This window comes from Symphalangus syndactylus, chromosome 6 (genome assembly GCF_028878055.3).
Source record: "Symphalangus syndactylus isolate Jambi chromosome 6, NHGRI_mSymSyn1-v2.1_pri, whole genome shotgun sequence".
In the NCBI taxonomy this organism is placed as follows: domain Eukaryota; kingdom Metazoa; phylum Chordata; class Mammalia; order Primates; family Hylobatidae; genus Symphalangus; species Symphalangus syndactylus.
In genome coordinates this window covers 97,322,167-97,341,590 of record NC_072428.2, presented here as the reverse complement: position 1 = coordinate 97,341,590, position 19,424 = coordinate 97,322,167, and the positions used below count along the sequence as shown (strand labels likewise).

Sequence of the window (19,424 nt, the reverse complement as noted above, 5' to 3'; positions counted from 1 at the left end):
ATGATTTTAAAAGGTAGATCTTGCACTTTGGGAGGCAGGCAGATCACTTGAACCCAGAAGTTTGAGACCAGCCTGGGCAACATGGCACAACCCCATCTCTACAAAAAATACAAAAATTAACTGGGTGTTGTGGCATATGCCTGTAATCCCAGCCACTCAGGAAGCTGAGGTGGGAGAATTGAGCCCGGGAGATAGAGGCTACAGTGAGTTGCGCCGCTGTACTGCAGCCTGGGCTACAGCACAAATAATAAAAGGTAGATGCTTACTACTAAGGTAGGTAACCTGTCTACGTATTATAAAATAATTACATATAACCCTAAAAATTCCACTTAAACTTTTTACTTTAAAGTCAACCTGGCCGGGCACGGTGGCTCACGCCTGTAATCACGGCACTTTAGGAGGCCGAGGTGGGTGGATCACGAGGTCAGGCCGAGGTGGGTGGATCACGAGGTCAGGAGTTCGAGATCAGCCTGGCCAACATGGTGAAACCCTGTCTCTACTAAAAATACAAAAAATTAGCCGGGTATAGTGGTGGGTGCCTATAGTCTCAGCTACTTGGGAGGCTGAGGCAGGAGAATCTCTTGAACCTGGAAGGCGGAGGTTGCAGTGAGCTCAGATCATACCACTGGAATCCAGCTTGGGTGACACAGCGAGACTCCGTCTCAAAAAAAAAAGTCAACATAAGAGTTGAATAAAAGCTATTAAAGAATAAGTTTACTTAACTATTCCAGTTACCATGAACCGTATTGAAGTGTTACTCATTTATTATAATCAGAATTATCACTATTTTTACCTGTTATCTTTCCCTGGATACATCTGAGTATATTCAACTCTGTATTTTTTGGCAAAAAGCATGAAGGCATTCATTGGTCTTTTGCACTTATTAGGAGAAGTGGCACTCACAGTCCCTGAGCTGTGGCTTTTGACACCTTTAGCATACAAAGAATTGGAAGAGAGCTGTGATGATCCAGGTGAGCCACAGTTTTTACTGAATCCAGATCTTGCAAAGTCTTGACCACCAGGTCCTCCACAAGACAAAGATGCACGACGCTGGCGAGCCATACTACTTAACACATAAACTGCGGAAGAATCCATAGGTGTGAAGTCATAGCTATAAAATTTAAAAAAAATAAGATTTTAATTCAATTTCGAATTCTCTGATTTCTAAAAAGCAGGTTAAAAAAACAAACTTAACATCTGATTGGAAATTTCAGTGCATTTCCCCCTGTATCATGTTACCAACACTAACAACTTTTGCCACTGACAGTTGCTTATAAAATGAAATCTATGTATGTGCTAACTAAAATTAATTTTTTAAAAAAACCTCTGCAGATAATACAAAAGCTTAAAAAACACTTTGAACCCCCCCAAAGGAATGTTATAATCAGCATACTTGATTCATAGCAAGTAACTCCTCCAAATCCTACACAACCCACTTATTCTTACTTTAAATTCATTTCTGGACAAATTTGACAATATGGTTTCTTGGCCTATAGGCACCCAGACCTAGAAAATTAAAATGGAGTGGCAGGCAACATACCAGGCCTAAGGACTAAATACTAGAGAAAACAAAAGGTTGGGAAAGGCAGTGAAATGCTGTTAAATGTGGCTAAAGGAACTTAAGGACAGGCCTGGTGGCTCACGCCTGTAATCCCAACAGTTTGGGAGGCCGAGGTGGGTGGATCACCTGAGGTCAGGAGTTTAAGACCAGCCTGGGCAACATGGTGAAATCCCATCTCTACCAAAAATACAAAAATCAGCTAGGCGTGGCAGCACATGCCTGTAATCCCAGCTATTCGGGTGGCTGAGGCAGGAGAATCGCTTGAACCCGGGAGGCAGATCACAGCACTGCACTCCAACTGGGCAACAGAGTGAGACTCCGTCTCAAAAAAAATAAAAAGTAAATAAAGGAACTTAAAATGCCCAATAATCTGGGTCATTTGTTTCGGTAAAGAAAGCCATACATACATCAGTCTCCAGAAAGGCCATCCATGAACTATAACATAGCCTAATAACATAAAGTTCATTGTAAAAACCCGTCTTTGTCAGGAAAGGCCACATTTTGTTCTGTATGTTCAGTTTACATAGACATGGAAATAAGCTAAAGAATTCTCTTTTGTTCCAGCATTAACTCTCTTTCTGCCTATAGTACTTTTCTGTCTTCTTGGCAGGAAACCTTTTATTCAGCTTCTAATCTGAACCTAGCTCCTACTTCCTTCCCTGAAACAGAAATTCCAGTAATACATCAAAATAGGTTAATATTAGCTATGGGAATACCATCTGCCTAAAGGTAAAACATGAGATTACAAAATTCTAAAGATAGATGGAAACCGCCAAAGGAATGAGGGCGGTCCATGCCACTGACTACACACAGTATATGACTTCTACCAATTATCAAGCACACAATGTCTTTTTTCTGAAAGTATTGCATGAAATAAATGTACTTAAACTATGACTCCAAAATTACCTAATGAATGCTTAGCAATCAGTATTATGTCAGGAAAACAATGTCTGCCTTCTAGGTTTGCAGTTTCTGTAAGATATCTTCAGCCCCTCCCATACATAATTTAGAAAAATAGCAAACTTCAGCACTGACACAAAATTACCCATTTCTACTGATGGAAAATGATTACAATTTAAAATACTAAAAGATACTGGGTAAATTACTAAAATTTGAAAACTCCACCATCTAGTGGCACAAATATAACTATCATCTACTTCCATTATGGATACAACTTAAATCAGTTTTAAATATTCAATCACAAAATTCAATGACTAACATTACTGCAGCAGTAATGACATAGTCTTTAAAAACAGCTTCATCTTTTGCTATACTACCTTAGGTAAGTATTCATTCTCTTCACTAAAGCAACTGTACCCAAATGTGCCTTTCACAGCTCTACTTTGTGTACATGCCATTCCTTAAGCTTAGAATGCCTGTTCCCACTTCACTGTCTAATAATTAGTCTTAATGGCAAACTCCACAATAATGTAGTGCCTATTAACCATGTCACATATGTTAACTTACTTAATCCTTCCAATATTATCCCCATTCTACAGATTTTAAAGGAGCCATAGAAATATTAATTTACTCAAGCTTCCATAGCAAATCAATTGCAGAGCCAGGATTTGAATCCAGGCAGTCCAGATCGAGCTCACGTTCCTATAAGGCTACACTGCCTCTCAATCAGCATGTACATTTACTGTATACATTTACTAATCCATTTCCTTCTCTAGACTGGAAGCAAAGAGGCATGGCCATTCTTAACTCATTTTTTAATCAATTTTGAATAACATAATAATGGAAAATTTTAACTGAGTTCAAATTCCAGCTAGTAATATAACCTTGGGCAAGTTAAATAAACCCTGTAGCCTCAGTTTACTTATCTGTAAAATAAATCTATGCTATGCAGTGGTGCCAAAAAGAACAATAAACATAAGACACAGGGCAGAGGCTGGCACAGTGTATTTCGCCATTAGGAGTATCTATTATTGTAGAAGTATCTTAGGTGAGTAGCTAGGGAACTCAAAATTTGGAATCTTTACAAGACATGGGCTTGAATCTTAATTCTGATACTAACTGCCTTTGTTTTGGGCATGTTCCTTAACCTCTCTCAACTTTACTTCTCCCTGTAAAATGAGGATATAATCTACAAATAGGGTAATTAATATTAAACAAATTAACATTATATATATAGTAGGCACTCAATAAGTTTGTTAAATCATATTACTTGAACAGAAATGTCAACTTCAGAAAGTCAAAACTGACTGTTTTAAACCCGCCTGAGGCCTAGAAGGTTGGCCTCAATTCTCAATGTTTCAGAATGGGCTACTTACAACAGAACCTTGAATTATGTATGAGAGCTCATCAACTGATTGCTGACTTCTGATTCTTCCCGAGCTAGAAACTACTCACATGTCCTCTGTAAATCATGACCCGAGAGTGTGCTTGGAGCAGTCCCACTTGGACTTTTTCCTCTTCTTACCTCTTTCTCTTCTTGCCCTCCCCCTAGGCCAGGCATCAGCTCCCTTAACCAGTCTAATCCACAGTGAAAATACAGTCACTTTCAGCTTCTCAATTTTTTCCTGGTTTCTCCATGATGATACCACCCATTTCCACTCCTTTGCAGGGTGGGTGCTCCCGCTGTTATACTGAAGTCACTCAACAGTAAAATGAGACCAGTGACTAACATCATCTTGGGAGTGATTATTATTCAGTGAGATCAAATGGTAAGAATTTGCTATCTCAGAAAAACAGGAATTAGGCAGGCAAGTTTTCCCTTTTACTTTAAAAAAGTTTTGTGCTAGTAATAATATGTAAACTTTACATATATATGTAAGTTATGAAGCATACAAATAAATGAGTGAACCCACAATCCAAATTAAGAATATTTCTAGTATCACTTTAAGTTCCATATTTGCCACCCCCAGAAATAACCACTCTCCTGAATGTTTATCATTCCTTTTTCAATTTTATTATGAAAATATTACTCATAAATACAACATATGAATACTATAGTAGCATTGGTTATATTAATATCTTTCTTAATATATAAGATACAGTGTTTCATTATGCAGAAATGACTGCTATCCTTTCAAAAGTCTACTTACAAGGTTGACCCTTGACTAATATCTAGAACTTGGATTCTGAGGGGTCCCATCATTCCCACAACCGAGAAGAGTAGTTTACTGTGCCTAAACTGGATGTACAAAGAACACAGTTTACTCTGAATGCCTGCTTCCCTTTTGTAAGTTTGGATTTTGGTATGTGCCAAGCAGAAGAAACCTACGTGACTGCTCTCAATAAAAACTCTAGGTGCCAAGTGCGCCTAACAAGCTTCCCTGGGAGACGACATTTCATTTATGTTGTCACAGCCCACTGCTGGGGAATAAAACATGCCCTTAATTCCACTGAGAGAGGATCCCTGGAAGCCTGGCTTCCCCCAGACTTCACCCCACATCTTTTCCCTTTCCCAATTTTGCTTCGTATTAGCATCTTTTTGCCATAATACATCATAGCCATGAGCACAACTACGTGCAGTCTTGTGAATTCTCTGAGCAAATCATCAATTCTGGGGGCTAGTCTTTAGGGACCCCTGATATAATTATATAATGTGTATTACAAACCATATATAAGGGTTATTTTATTTATTTCTAAGGAACATGATTTCATAAAATAGACTCATACTGTATATTTCCAAGACTTATTTTTACTTAACGTTATTTTAAAAATTGATCCATGTTTTAAAGTTTATAGCTAAGGTTCATTCATTTTCCACTAATTCCACTATATGATTATATCACACTTCATGGATTCACTCTCCAGTTAATACGTATTGATACTGTTTCCATATTTTTGCTATCATGAGCAATACAGCTACAAACTTACTTGCACCATCTCCTTGAGCATGACTACAAGAATTTACTTCTCTAGAATATATATAAAAGTGGAATGAAATTGCTGATACTCACCTTTACAAGATAAAGCCAAATTATCTTCCAAAATTTTTCTATCAGGTTACAGTCTCACCAAAACATAGGAGTTATTACTAATCTATATATCCTAAGTATCATATCAGTCCTTAAAATTTTGACTCATTTTTCTAGTTTTTCAAAAAAGAATGTATATGAGGGATGTAATCAAACAGCATTAAGAGCATAAGCTTGTAGACATTTATTGAACATGTGGCTTGTGTCAGGCCCTATGCAATTTGCTTTTTTAATAATAGTTTCACTCATCCTCATGATACATAAAACATACTAATTAAACTGAATGAAATAAAATCTACAGGCCAGCAGGGACTCTTGAGAATTCTCTACTTAGTGCCAGTACATGCCTATGGATTTGATAATTATCTTAAAGAAAGAATGAGTCTTTAAATCCCAGATATCTACACACAGACTTTCTCTGGGTTCCTTCTAGGAGCAAGGTGACCAATTGTTCCAGTTTGTCTAGGACTGAGGGGTTTCCTGAAAGCTGGACTTTCAGCACAAAAACGAGGAAAGTACCATATAAATGAAGATAGCTGGCCAACCTTCTGGAGTCAGGACACATGGGTTCTTGTCCTATTCTGCCTCTTACTAGCAATGTGATCTCAGGAATAACGACTTCCCTCTCTCAGCCTTTCTAGATGTCAAGTTTGGGCTATTTTCCACTATTTGTTAAACCATGCAACTAATGCCCTTGGTCAAAATGAGTATTAAACAAAGATACAGTTAACTATTATATCAAGAAAAATACAGTTAACTACAAAAAACACATGAGATTTATAAGCTGTTTAAAAACAACGGGCCAGATATCACGACTTTTTAAATGTAACTATCAAAGATGAACCATTAAACTCTTGGTCATGTAACGTGATATTCTTCCTAATCTAATCCTAAATGTTTTATAAACTCAATTTTCCTATATGACAACTATATGCAAAACTCTGTTAACTATTATACTTTAATTACCTAATATGTTTTCATTTCATACTTTCCTCTTAATAATTCTTTTATAATTCTCAAATCTTTAAAGACTGAACTTCCTAAATATCTGACTTAACAATCATTAGGGAAATGAAGGGCAAACTTTAAGAGGAAAATAAAACAAAGAATTAATCCAATATTACCTTTTAAATGTATCAAAAACACCTGAATCATCAAAATTAATGGCATCGGGGTGTCCAGGAGGTAGACATACATCGCCAATATGAACTTCACAACATGGAATGCCATGCTGTACCACAGTCAAGCTTGGATAAAATGATGACCAACCTAAAGTTAAACAATGTTGCATAAAGGATGAGGACTCACAGAAAGCACCCTACTTTAGAACAGACATACCATTTCTATATCTTAAAAAGTTATTGCTAAGTCTCAAGAGATTCTCTAACACAAGTCATGTATCTTTACAATAAAGTACTAGATAAGTATTTCCTTTCAGCAATGTAAAAGCCCTCCAAAACTAGCTTATCATTCAGCATTTTATTATATATAGAGCTCCTCTATCAATCAGCACTTCCATCAGTCTACAATGACAATCAGCACTTCCATCAGTCTACAATAAGTGATAAATGACTGAGACCATGAAATAGTCTCTGAATTATAAAATTATGTTTAACATGGTGTTACTGTAATAAGGCTCTGAAGAGTGACTCCGGTTTATATCATATTTGGTAACTCTTAATGAAAATGTGATTACCAGATCACTACATTCCCCAAACTATACCAAGGTAATAGAAAGCTTATTATAGTATGCTACATGAATCTAAAAATTTCTCATACAGGAAATAAAGTTCCACCTGACTGCTAAGATACTTATGCACCATTAGGTATTATTGTAAGCATTCCCTATGGTAGTTTTTTATTTAGTTTGAAAGACGTTTTCCCCTCAAATTATTTTTTCTTAATCATCAAAGCTACAGACATAATTACAGATTTAAGAAGCTTTGTTTAAAAAAAGTTAACTACAAATGCAATTCAAGCCCTACCTTTATTTTTAACATAGAAAGGGTGGTCCAGCTTACACTCTACGGTAAGTAAACCATCTTCTACTGTACCAGGATCAAAAGTCAACTTCAGTACAGACTCGCCAAATGATACACTTTCTTCGTGTGATAACAACTTTAGACCATCAGAACCATAGCCCTGAAAATATATGCATAGCGTGAGTGAATTGAAATGTTCAATTCAAAACACTGTGAAGTTCCCATTACATGTAAGACTTTGCGGAAAAGGTAAAAATAACCAAGACAGGATCCCTGCCATTAAAGAGCTTTCAAACCGGTAGTGAAGAAAGACACATATATAAATAACTAGACTGGAATAAGCACTTTCACTCAGGTATAAATAATGGTGATGCAGTTTAATAAAGAGTTATTAATACCAAAAGAGAGATTAAGGAGGATTTTCAATTCCAGTTGGAACTGAGATTTAAAAGAAGAATGCAATTTAGAAAGACGAAAGGACATGCCTTGCACCAACAAATTTGTAATTAACAACAACTTTGGGGAGTGCTGAGTATTTGCTAAAAATACAAGGTGAGTTCAGATTTGGGGCAAATAAAGCTAATAAGGAGAGGCCAGTTAGTAAAGGCCTCTTAAAGACAGGCAAAGTACTTACACTTTTTGCTTAGAAGGTATTGGGAAATCAATCAAAGTGTTTTTATCAGCATGACTGTCAATTTTTAAGATGATGGTAAATAAGAAGAGACTCTACAGAAGAAAAGATCTCATATTCAATTACCTGAGGATATAATGAGAGACACCTATTATAGACCTGAATTGACAAATGCAATAGTAATAGAACCAGAAACATTTAAATTCAATGAATATTGAGCATTTAACACATGCCACATGGTAGGATCTGAAAATACAAACACTAACAAACATAATCCTTACCCTTACATTCACAGAAAAACAAAGGAGACAAACGCCAAAAACTTGCTATAGTATCCAATCATAATTACGCTAATCCAAGAACAAGGTAATGAATAAGAGAGGATGACTTAAAAATCTTTACAGAATTAGAATCAAATGAATATAAATAAAGGGAAGAAACAGAATAGTAAAAAACAACTTCATGGTTTTGAATCTGGTAATCAAGAAGGATGATAATAATAACTTTAAAAGAATAGGAGAAAAGTAAGCCAAGAAGAGGAATAAAAAGGTAAGGGCAGTTTTGTTCACACTAAGCTTAGTTCAAAGAACTGACTGATATTCATGCAGAGATGTCTAACATGCAGCTGGAAATGTGCAGGTGAAGGTCATAGACATAGATTGGCAAATAACGAAATTACAAAATCTTCCCATTCTCAGGGCTGCAGGAGACCTTAAAACTAATCCAATCCCATTTTTCAGATCAGGAAGCCAATACTCAGAGGGATTAACAATCTGCCTAAGATCAGTAACACAGGTAATTGCTGGAGAAGCTATAAAGAGAGCCCAGGTTTCCTGACTCCAAGTCCAGAGTGCATTCCACAGGACGTGATGGAGGTGCTGCTGACATTATCAGGAGAGAAGAACTGGTGAAGAAAGTGAAGGGGGAAGAATCTTGTCTAATATTCAGCATTGCGGGCAGTCAAGTACCAGGCCTAAAAGACTGAGAATCAGGACGCTGCCATGCTACACAAATCAAGGGAAGACAATGTCAGGAACTAACCCAATGTGTCAAATGTTGTACAGATGTCAAACAGAACAAACGAAGTCTCTCATCCTAGAAATCAGAATAAAGCTAGTAACCTTTGAGACAAGTTTTGTAGAGTAGTAGAGGCCAAAGTTAGACTATTGTGAACTTCACTGAAGTGAAGAGTAAAGCAAGGGGAGGAAACTAAAGGCAGCCAAGACAGGACAATCTCTCTCAAGAGACTTAATAGTGAGACACAGCAGGATCAAAAAAAGAATTTGTACAATCACACTTCACATGCCCATTTTCTTGCCTACAGGAGAGATGGAGAAATTAAAAATTTCAAAGTGGAAGGTGTCGACTTTATCCTAATATTGGTTGCTACTGCTTTTGCTCATCAACTTAGAAAATGCTAGTTTTAGTAACTTAATATAAAACAATTTATATAAAGTAATTTAATATAATTGACTGTCAATAATCTACAGGGGAATTAATCACTTTGTAGATTACCTAAGGCAAGGCTTTGGTTAGTTTATTTATTCATTACATATAAATATATATATATTTTTTGAGACAGAGTCTCAGCGTGTTGCCCAGGCTGGAGTGCAGTGGCGCAATCTCGGCTCACTGCAAGCTCCGCCTCCCGGGTTCACGCCACTCTCCTGCCTCAGCCTCCTGAGTAGCTGGGACTACAGGCACCCACCACACGCCCAGCTAATTTTTTTGTATTTTTAGTAGAGGTGGGGTTTCACTGTGTTAGCCAGGATAGTCTCGATCTTCTGACCTCGTGATCCACCCGTCTCAGCCTCCCAAAGTGCTGGGATTACAGGCATGACCCACTGTGCCTGGCCTCATTACTATTTTTAATAGCAGTTTTCCCCATTGTAAAGTGTATAAAACACAAAGAAGCACCAAGAAATATACTATTTCCCATCCAAGAAAGCATGTTAGAAAGGCAAACCTAAAATCATTGCTCCTCCCCATCAGACTAAGCAATGAGTGGTCACAAAAATGCTCTACCTAAAATGTACGACATCATTTAAATATGAAAGTGAATGGAGGATATTTCTGTAGATTAACAATAAATCTTGTTTCATTTTGAAAGATTTTGAAAAATTTTTTAAGAATTTTAAATCAACCTTTTGAATGCCCATTTGAAGATCTTCCTCATTATCACAGCCTTCAGCTCTAGCAAAATCTTCAACATCTTGCCATTCCTTATTGCTTCCCTTATGAAAGCACAGTCGTGTGCCTAAGGTTTAGGTAGAAAACAAGTATTAGACACATGACTGTACTAGACAAGTAAGCTGTGGAAAATTCAAGGTTTTGGTTTTTTTTTACCTTTCAAAAAACAGTGCCAGACAGTTGAAGGCCAGGAATTGCACCATCCCAAATCATCATCATCTGACAGGGAGGACATGCAGAAAATGCCAGATTCTGACTCACTATTTGCCTATGGAGAAAAATATTATCAACTTTTTTGTTTTTAAAATATACCTTTTAATATCTGTTTTCATCCCACGTCTTTAGGCCCATGCTTATAGGTGGATAACTTAATAATTCTAAACTTAGGGAAAATATAATGTCTTCAAAAACTGAAGATTGTCAGGCTGTGGGAGAATTTGCTAAAAAAAAAAAAAAAGACACACACAAAGTTTTTGGAAGCTTTAGTTATATGCACATTCCCATTAATAATAAGCTTTCCTAACACATAGTAGAGCTGTATATAAAATCAAATCCAGATCACTAACAGAACAGTGAGACTATTTCCTATGGGGAACGTTAATGTATTTCAACTGTTGTGCAAACTTTGTAAAAGTTTAACCTCATAAATAAACTTACCCTTTCATGTCTTACTGGTGTTTCCTCCTTCCAATGGTGATGAGGGAAGGCTGGTTCACTCTTCGAAGAAGAGGACACTGGTGGAGGGCGTGCATAGGAATGTAAACTTTTGCTAGTGGCTATGATGTGTACAGGAGATGATCTAAAATAAAGCAACAGTTTCAACCGTAAGCATAGGTCCTTAAAGTAGATCTTTCCTATTAATGAAAGAACTTCATATTTAAAATGCCAATGTTATTACATTGAACACATTTATGGTAAACACTAGTAAAGACAGCAAGATTTCATTTTATAATTATATTCCTTAACTCCTTATCCAAACCCTCCTCACACATCTTAGACACCGTTTTTTTTCAGATTTGACAATATATTTTAAATTACCACTACAGTTTCATTTATTTATCCCATTCATTTTTCTATCAATATGTATACATGTGTATATTTCATCTGTGAATGATAATACCCCCCCTTATGCAGGGCGTCCTATCCATTTCTTTCTTCTACTTTGATGTACTCAGTAAGTCTCAGTATGAAGGCAGCATTTAAGCTTAGTGTAACCAACTCTGAACTATTTATCTACCAACCACGTATCACTGGGTAGATAGAAGAACTACCTTAAGCAAAAATGCTTAAACTTTTTGTAGCAGAGAGCAGCCTATCCACCCTCCTTGTAACTGGACACTATTTCTTGTTTTCTAATACAAACTTGCTGAAAAGCAACTACATATAAGGTCTAGTCATTTTTTCTCCTCAAAGATCGCCTTAAAAAAATTTATCCCTTCCCCTCTTTTCTTCCCCTCAAAAGTCTCTTTTACCAGACAATGTTCCCTTTAGAGTATATGGAGCTTCCAGGAGCATACCCAGATCCTTCCCTCACAAACAGACCAGATATTCATGGGTGGGGTAACAGAAAGAAATAAGCCTATAAAGGATGACGAATGATGTGTATGGAGTCAGCAGTCTAGAAAGGAAGCAGAGAGGAAGACAGCCAGGTGGAGGAGGGAAAACCATCTGAAGGTAAGGTCCCAAATCAGGATAATTGTCTGAGATGCCAAATAGAGATCTGGTCCTTAACAGAAAAAGTTTATACATGTCTGTACTAATACTCTTTTTAAAAAGGAGAGGAAGGGCCGGGTGCGGTGACTCACGCCTGTAATCCCACTCAGCACTTTGGGAGGCTGAGGCAGGCAGATCACGAGGTCAGGAGATCGAGACCATCCTGGCTAACACAGTGAAACCCCATCTCTACTAAAAATACAGAAAACTAGCCAGGCATGGTGGTGGGTGCCTGTAGTCCCAGCTACTCGGGAGCCTGAGGCAGGAGAATGGCGTGAACCCAGGAGGCGGAGCTTGCAGTGAGCCAAGATTGCACCACTGCACTCCAGCCTGGGCGACAGAGCAAGACTCCATCTCAAAAAAGCAAAAACAAAAAAGAGAGAAAGGACATCTTTCCAATTTTTCCCTTATTTCCTGAGAAATTGTATTAGCCCTTCAATTTCTACTTTATCCTCGTTAACATTTTTCATTGTACCTTTCCAGAAATTACTTTTAGGTAAGGATCTATACTTTCATGTTCATATCACTCCTTAAATCAAAAGGCCCTCAAATTTCCATGCATTGTAGCATACGCTCCAATTTTTTATTTCAAATTATATGCTGGATGTTTCATCTTTTGCCCAAAAACTGCCCATCCTGTTATTACACATTTAGTTACATATGAAGTATCAGAGAATGGCCAAACTGCTAAATATTCCTTGTGTTCATCCCTGACTCCCTAATTTTAAAAAAGTGAGTTTTATCAGTTCTTCTATTTAACCATTTAAAATAGAAGTAACGAAAAGTAAAAATAAATAAAAATGAAGGAACAATGTGATATTCTAAAATGTATATGGCCTAAATACTCTGTGAAAATTAACATGCTAAACATGTCCAAACACTAACAGCATTGATTTCTTCATCTCTCTATCTATTCAGGGGTAATATAAATTTTTACCTGTCCTCAACTCCTTAACTATACAATTAAGACTTCAGATATCAAAGCTCAGTAATACAGTTTAACACCCAACAATAAGCTGCATGAGCAGACAGTGGTAGGAGGTAAGCCAGACAGCAGAGCATTACTCAAAATGCTGGACAGAATAATACATCCTCAGGGAGATACTCCTTTCCTTATGTCTTATGTTTTTATTTACACTGATTTTCTTCTGAAGGGTTTACTCACTTTCCATAAACTGTATTCCTAATCCTATGACTCCGCTGTAAAAAGTGAAAAAAAGTATTATCTCTAGAGAAAGAAAAAAAATCCAATAGTTAAATCAGGTTTTTTTAAAAAAATAAATAAATAAAAGGATTTTTAGCTTTTTGAGTATGAAGATTACAATGAAAACTAGGACTATAAAGGAAGTAAGAACTCTGAAAGGAAGTTTTCTTTCCTGTGGAAACGAACATGGAATTAAACTGAAGTTAAGTAAATTCAATTTGCTATAGTCACGATCAATAGCCTGCTAAATGTAAGAAAAGCAGCACAACTTAACGGGTTACAAGAAAAGTGAGATTTCATTCCTGATAAGTTTATTCTTTAGCAATGCATTACACTCAAGAGCACTAACAAAATTTACAATTATTCCTACATTACCTAGTATAAAACTCTGGTCTATCATTTTCCACTCACAGGTGTGCAAATATGGGCATTTCTCTCCCTTATAAACTGTCATATTTATCCATTTCTTTTTAGGGATAAATAATGAAGTGTTTTCCACTTAGGTCTCCCTAGGCATATTAGCTGGAAGCTTCCATAATTTCATAGCACAACTACTCATTTTCTTAAACTCTGTCTGGATATATGAAACAGTGATTTCTACCAATGGGAATCCACTTTTGTAAGTTTAAGATTTTAATATTAGCAAATTTTAGAATTAGCAAACAGGCAAATAACATAAGGCCACATAACTATGGAAGAAATAAACCTAGACCAAAAGGAACCCAACTCAAGGTTGATAAAAGTTTAAAATATAATCTTGATTACAACTCTGCTTCTTTAGAGAAATACAATTTTCATTTCTATATGCAGAAATGTATAATAAAAGTATTTCATGGTCTAACATTTTAAACATTTACAAATATTTTTTACTCTATGGTTCTCATTATCACCTTCATCTAATTCTCAAAATAGGAAATCATGGTAGTGAGTGAAATCAGTCTTTGATCATTAGATAAGGAGCTTAATTCTAATGACTTAATTTAAACTCTAATAATTTACAGCATTATTACTTTTAAACTAGAAAAATTTTAAAATAAAACCTTTGTGTAATGATAGAATTTTTAAATAAAAATATAATTAATGCTCCTACCTATTGTAAAATGAGCACTGCATCAGTGGACTTTGTGGACTGGTCGCAATATTTGCCAATTCTGTTAGCCAGTCCACCTCATTTTCACGGTAAGTAGTTTCTGGTATGTCTGAGGTATTTTGGTTCCAAGATGATCTTGGGTATTCTTGATGTGAAACATCTGAACTCAGCTGGTACATGCCAGATTGGGTAGGATCACTTTGAACTGCCTGAAGTTCAGGAAGGTCATCTGCAAATAAGCACACTCAAAATCATAAAAAGGAAATTACTAATACAAGGAACAACATTATAACTGCAGTTAAAAGAGAAGGCTTCAATTTTAGCTAATTAATTTTGAGAGAGGAAAATCATAAATTTAACATTCTGTTCACAGACTGGAAAAACATGGTTTGGTTTGTGTTTTCTGCTTTTTATTCCCCCTAGTTTTTTGTACCTCACCTAGGAGTGATCCATATGCCACTGAGACATTTTTACATTAATAAGTTAATGAAGAAAAAGGCATTTTATGTGTGCAATATGGACTTAGTACTCACATACTTTAATAACCTGTTATACAGACTATAATGAAAACAATAATTTCCATAATGATAATATAGATCACATAAATATTGAGCTACTACTTACACAACTCTGTGTTAAAGTATTTCTTTTTACTAATAAATTCTGAACTTGTTAATATTTACTGGTTATTTATTGGTTATTTTTTCCTGTAAGTGCATTCCTAAAAGGCAGTTCATGATACGCTTTCAGCTCCCCATAAGATGACTAGAAATATTACCCAAGTACCACTCATGCACACACCAAGCACTATAAGGAACACTGAATTCCAAAATACTGAATTCTTAAAAAAAATTATATACATATTCTTTAAAAGAATTATATATATATGTCTGTATGTATGTGTGTATGTAGTAGGGAAGAAAAAGCATCTTGAAGGCTTAAAAAAAAAAACTCTCCATGAAACACATACCTACAAACTCCATAAACCTATTGGGTCCCTTAAATATACAAGTCAAGAAAATTTCTAGTCTCCTAAATGTCACTATAAAAGTATGTATAATTCCTATTCAGGCAAATATTCCAGAACAGTCTACTAAAACTGAAATGTCCTATCTTAAAAAAAAAAAAAAAAAAAAAATTGTTGGTTTTTTTTTGAGACAGGGTCTTACTCTGTTGCCCAGACTGGAGTGCAGTGGTACAATTATAGCTCACTGAAGCCTTGGACCCCTGGGCTCAAGTGATCCTCACGCCTCTGCCTCTCAAGTAGCTAGGACTACAGGCATGTGCCTACCATGCCCAGCTAATTTGTAAAGAAATTTTTTGTAGAGATGAGATCTCGCTACGTTGACCAGGCTGGTCTTGAACTCCTGGTCTCAAAATGATCCTCCCACCTTGTCCTCCCAAAGTGCTGGGATTACTAGCGTGAACCATCACGCCAAGCCAAACTGAAATGTTTTAATTAGAAGTACTGACACGGGATATCCATTCGTAAAAACTGACTTCTTTCATGGAGTCATGAAGGAGCCAAGTTCTAGAACATCACACTAATTTAAAATAATTCTACCCTACAATTGTCATGCTGATATAGCTATTTCCTTTCCCTCATTGCCTTTGACCAACATTTATTTACTGCAAAGGGTTCATTTCTGTTTCTGAAGTTCAGGAAATTACTTTTTAAACGAAGTCATAGGTGGAAGGGGCATGTTATTTTACTCCCCTGGGCTCTAAGTTTCTGAGTTCCTCCTTAAACCAAAAACTGAGGAAGATCAACTCCCTGATTAAAATGGCACTCCTTGCTCAAAAGTAACCAGTACTCAATAAATACTAGGGCCCAGAAAATCCTTGGCATTCAAGCAGGTTATGTGTCCCAAGAGCTTAAGATCTCCAAATTTCCAAACATTACCGCAGTAAATAATCTCTTCCATTTCATCATTTGTAAAATTAAGACAGCTGTATCTTCTCCCCAGGGTTTTTATAAACATGAAGGAAGCCCCCCTATATTAAATGGGGGCAAAGCCAAGCTGAAAAGCTGGGCAGCAAGCCAAGGTCACTCATTAGCTCCATACTCCTGAACACCAGCCTCGAAGCAATACAATTCAAAAACACACCTCAACAAACTTACACATTTCTACAGGTCACATATCTCCAGGAGTAGTTTAGCAACAGTGACAACCATAAAGGTCAGATCCTCAAGTTTCAAGGGTCCGCTATAATTTCCACATCATACCAGCAAATCTGCCATGAAGAGTGGCTAAGCATATTTTACTGAACTCTCTCGAGTATACTTCAAAAGTAGCATCTTTCGAAAAGCCACAAGTGGGGTCCAATCTTTATACACAAAGTAAAGTAGTTTAACAATCTGTAAATGAGTCTCTATGATAACCATAAATAGCCCAACTCATGTTGGTTTTAAGTAGTATTTTAAAAGCAGTAACAGAATGTTGAAAACTCCTCATATACAAATACTTCATATCCCTTTCTAGCCAGTCAAGGTTGGTGGAGAAGCGAGCTAAGTAGAAAAATTTATCTGAATCTTAGTGAGATTTCTATATAACTTTTAATTTTGCTTACCAAGCTCCATGTGTTCATCACAGGAGTTATATCCAGGTGAAGATGGCAAATTCTCATTACACTGCAGCAACTCCAATGAGTCATTCATTCCTGAGGCTCTCTTGTCCATCACCAACAGGAGTTTCTGTACTGCATTAGGCATCTGATTTGTCTTCACTTCCCACACCATGTTATGGTGCTCTGACTTAAAATAAAAACGACATTAAGAAATGATGTCAAGCCATGCAATTTGGGCATTACACAAACCTAAAATAAATCAGAGACATAACAATGTTGTTTTGTGTTTTTTTGAGACATAGTCACACTCTGTCACCCAGACTGCAGTGCAGTGGCATGATCTCGGCTCACTATAAACTCCACCTCCCGGGTTCAAGCGATTCTCCCGCCTCAGCCACCCAAGTAGGGGGGATTACAGGCACATGCCACCATGCCCAGCTAATTTTTGTATTTTTAGTAGAGATGGGGTTTCATCATGTTGGCCAGGCTGGTCTCAAACTCCTGACCTCAAGATATCCGCCCACCTGGGCCTCCCAGAGTGCTGGGATTACAGGCGTGAGCCACCATGCCCAGCCACAATGTTAGATTTTAACTTAATCATACACTGCCATTTATAGCTTCCTCAAATCCTTTAGACCCGGATGACTCCGTAACATCTTGGCCTACAACTGAATACTCAGCACTAAATTACATCTCAATCCCAAAAGATTAATATCTTGAATTATAAAAAAAAAAGTCTTTTCTGCTGAGGAAAAATGGCATCGTATACACTTTTATTTAACCTAGTAACTGTCCTTTCAGATGCAAAAACTGAGACTAATAAGACTCTTTTTTTCACTTGTACCTTCAAATTCAAAAGGAAATTTTAAAACTTTCCTTAACAAAAGTTAAAAAAACTGGAGGAACATTCTATTTTGTCCTTTTTTTTCAAGAAGATTCTATTTTAATGTCTCTATTTACTGTGTTTTTTGTTTCCTCATTCTGAAAGTGAACTACTTCAGCACACTTAAAAAAAATACATTTTCTTTTTTCTGAGACGGAGTCTCGCTCTGTCACCCAGGCTGGAGTGCAGTGGCACAATCTCGGCTCACTGCAACCTCCGCCTCCTGGGTTCAAGCGATTCTCCTGTCTAAGCCTCCCTAGTAGCTGGGATTACAAGCGCGTGCCACCACACCCAGCTAATTTTTTGTATTTTTAGTAAAGACAGGGTTTCACCATGTTGGCCAGGCTGGTCTCAAACTCCTGGTCTCAGGTGATCCACCCGCCTCGGCCTCCCAAAGTGCTGGGATTACAGGCATGAGCCACTGCACCTGGCCAAAAAAAATACATTTTCTAAATAACATTTAAGAGTTTCTTAAAATGGTCATATATTACAATTCTCATAAAAATAAAAATGTTCTTAGGTTTTCTTAATGAAAATTTGGGACCTAGCCATAATAAAAGATACCTGTCATTCTGAATAGGACATTACGTATAGAAAGAGGAATAATAATCATGGGAAATTTAAACAACTAGTACATCTACCTGCAAGCCTACAAAATTATAACAAGGAAGAGAATACGGGTTAATACATTTAAATAATTTCTCAGCAAAATCCAACAACTAAATATTATTATGAAAGGAAAATGTGGTTATACCTTTTATTCCACCCTTTGGACAATGATCAAATTAGTTCTTTAACATAAGCAACAATGGTAAGATTTTTCTGATTTCTCAGGATCTAGTCTAAATTCCATTTTTTAAAAAAGTTCTAGCCTGATGCAGTAGCTCATGCCTATAGTTCCAGGTACTTAGGGTAGACTGAAGGGGGACGACAACTTCAGCCTATGCACTGGAATCCAGCCTGGGCAATGTATCAAGACCCCCCGCTCCCCACTTAAAGAAAAAGTTCTAATGAGTGAATATGAAACACAAAAAAAAATCCTGACTTTTGCAACAACATATTTTTCCTCAAAATAAAGCAATAAAATATATTGCTGTTAAAAGTCACTGAAAGTCAAGTATCCCAGTGCAGGCTGATCAAAACTGCACTGAAAAAATGTTAATCACTTAATATTTATAAGCTTTCTAAGTCATGATGTTAATTAGCAATAAACACTGATGACACTGATAAATTTCTTTCTACAAAGGCTTTTTCATGATCTTTTTGGTTTTGAAATGTATTCCTGACTAGAAAATACAATCACTGTGCAAAAAAAATGGGAAAAAAATTTTTTTGGAAAAAAACGAGCATGATTACTTCTAACCCCACCAACCAGACTTAGATACTTTCAACATTTTGATGTATTACAATCCAATTTCTTCTTCATGTACACATACACTCAATCATGTTTTTCTTCATATTTCATATTATAGTTTGATACCTTTTTGCCTAATATAAGTTCATAAGCATTTTCCTATGTTTTTTCAAAGCTCTAAATGGTTAAATATACATCATAAGGATGTACCGAAATTCACTTATCCCCTCTACTGCTAAATATGCTATTCCCAGTTTCTTCACTCTTCTAAAACACTGAATTTATATTCTTATTTTTTAAAAATATTTGCTTACATCTG

At 36.4% G+C, this 19,424-nt stretch overlaps 1 protein-coding gene across 5 annotated transcripts in view; it reads right to left on the bottom strand.

Annotated features, from left to right (window-relative positions):
* HBP1 (HMG-box transcription factor 1) overlaps positions 1–19,424 on the bottom strand; it is a 33,948-nt gene that overhangs the window by 6,170 nt on the left and 8,354 nt on the right. For all 5 annotated transcript variants that reach the window (XM_055283619.2, XM_055283620.2, XM_055283625.2 and 2 more), the window contains exons 2-9: positions 16,872–17,055; positions 14,301–14,529; positions 10,951–11,092; positions 10,450–10,561; positions 10,248–10,360; positions 7,476–7,632; positions 6,615–6,759; positions 794–1,111 (exon numbers count right to left, since the gene is read on the bottom strand). In XM_055283619.2, coding sequence (XP_055139594.1) covers positions 794–1,111; positions 6,615–6,759; positions 7,476–7,632; positions 10,248–10,360; positions 10,450–10,561; positions 10,951–11,092; positions 14,301–14,529; positions 16,872–17,055 — 1,400 coding nt within the window. The remainder of the gene's footprint in view (positions 1–793; positions 1,112–6,614; positions 6,760–7,475; positions 7,633–10,247; positions 10,361–10,449; positions 10,562–10,950; positions 11,093–14,300; positions 14,530–16,871; positions 17,056–19,424) is intronic.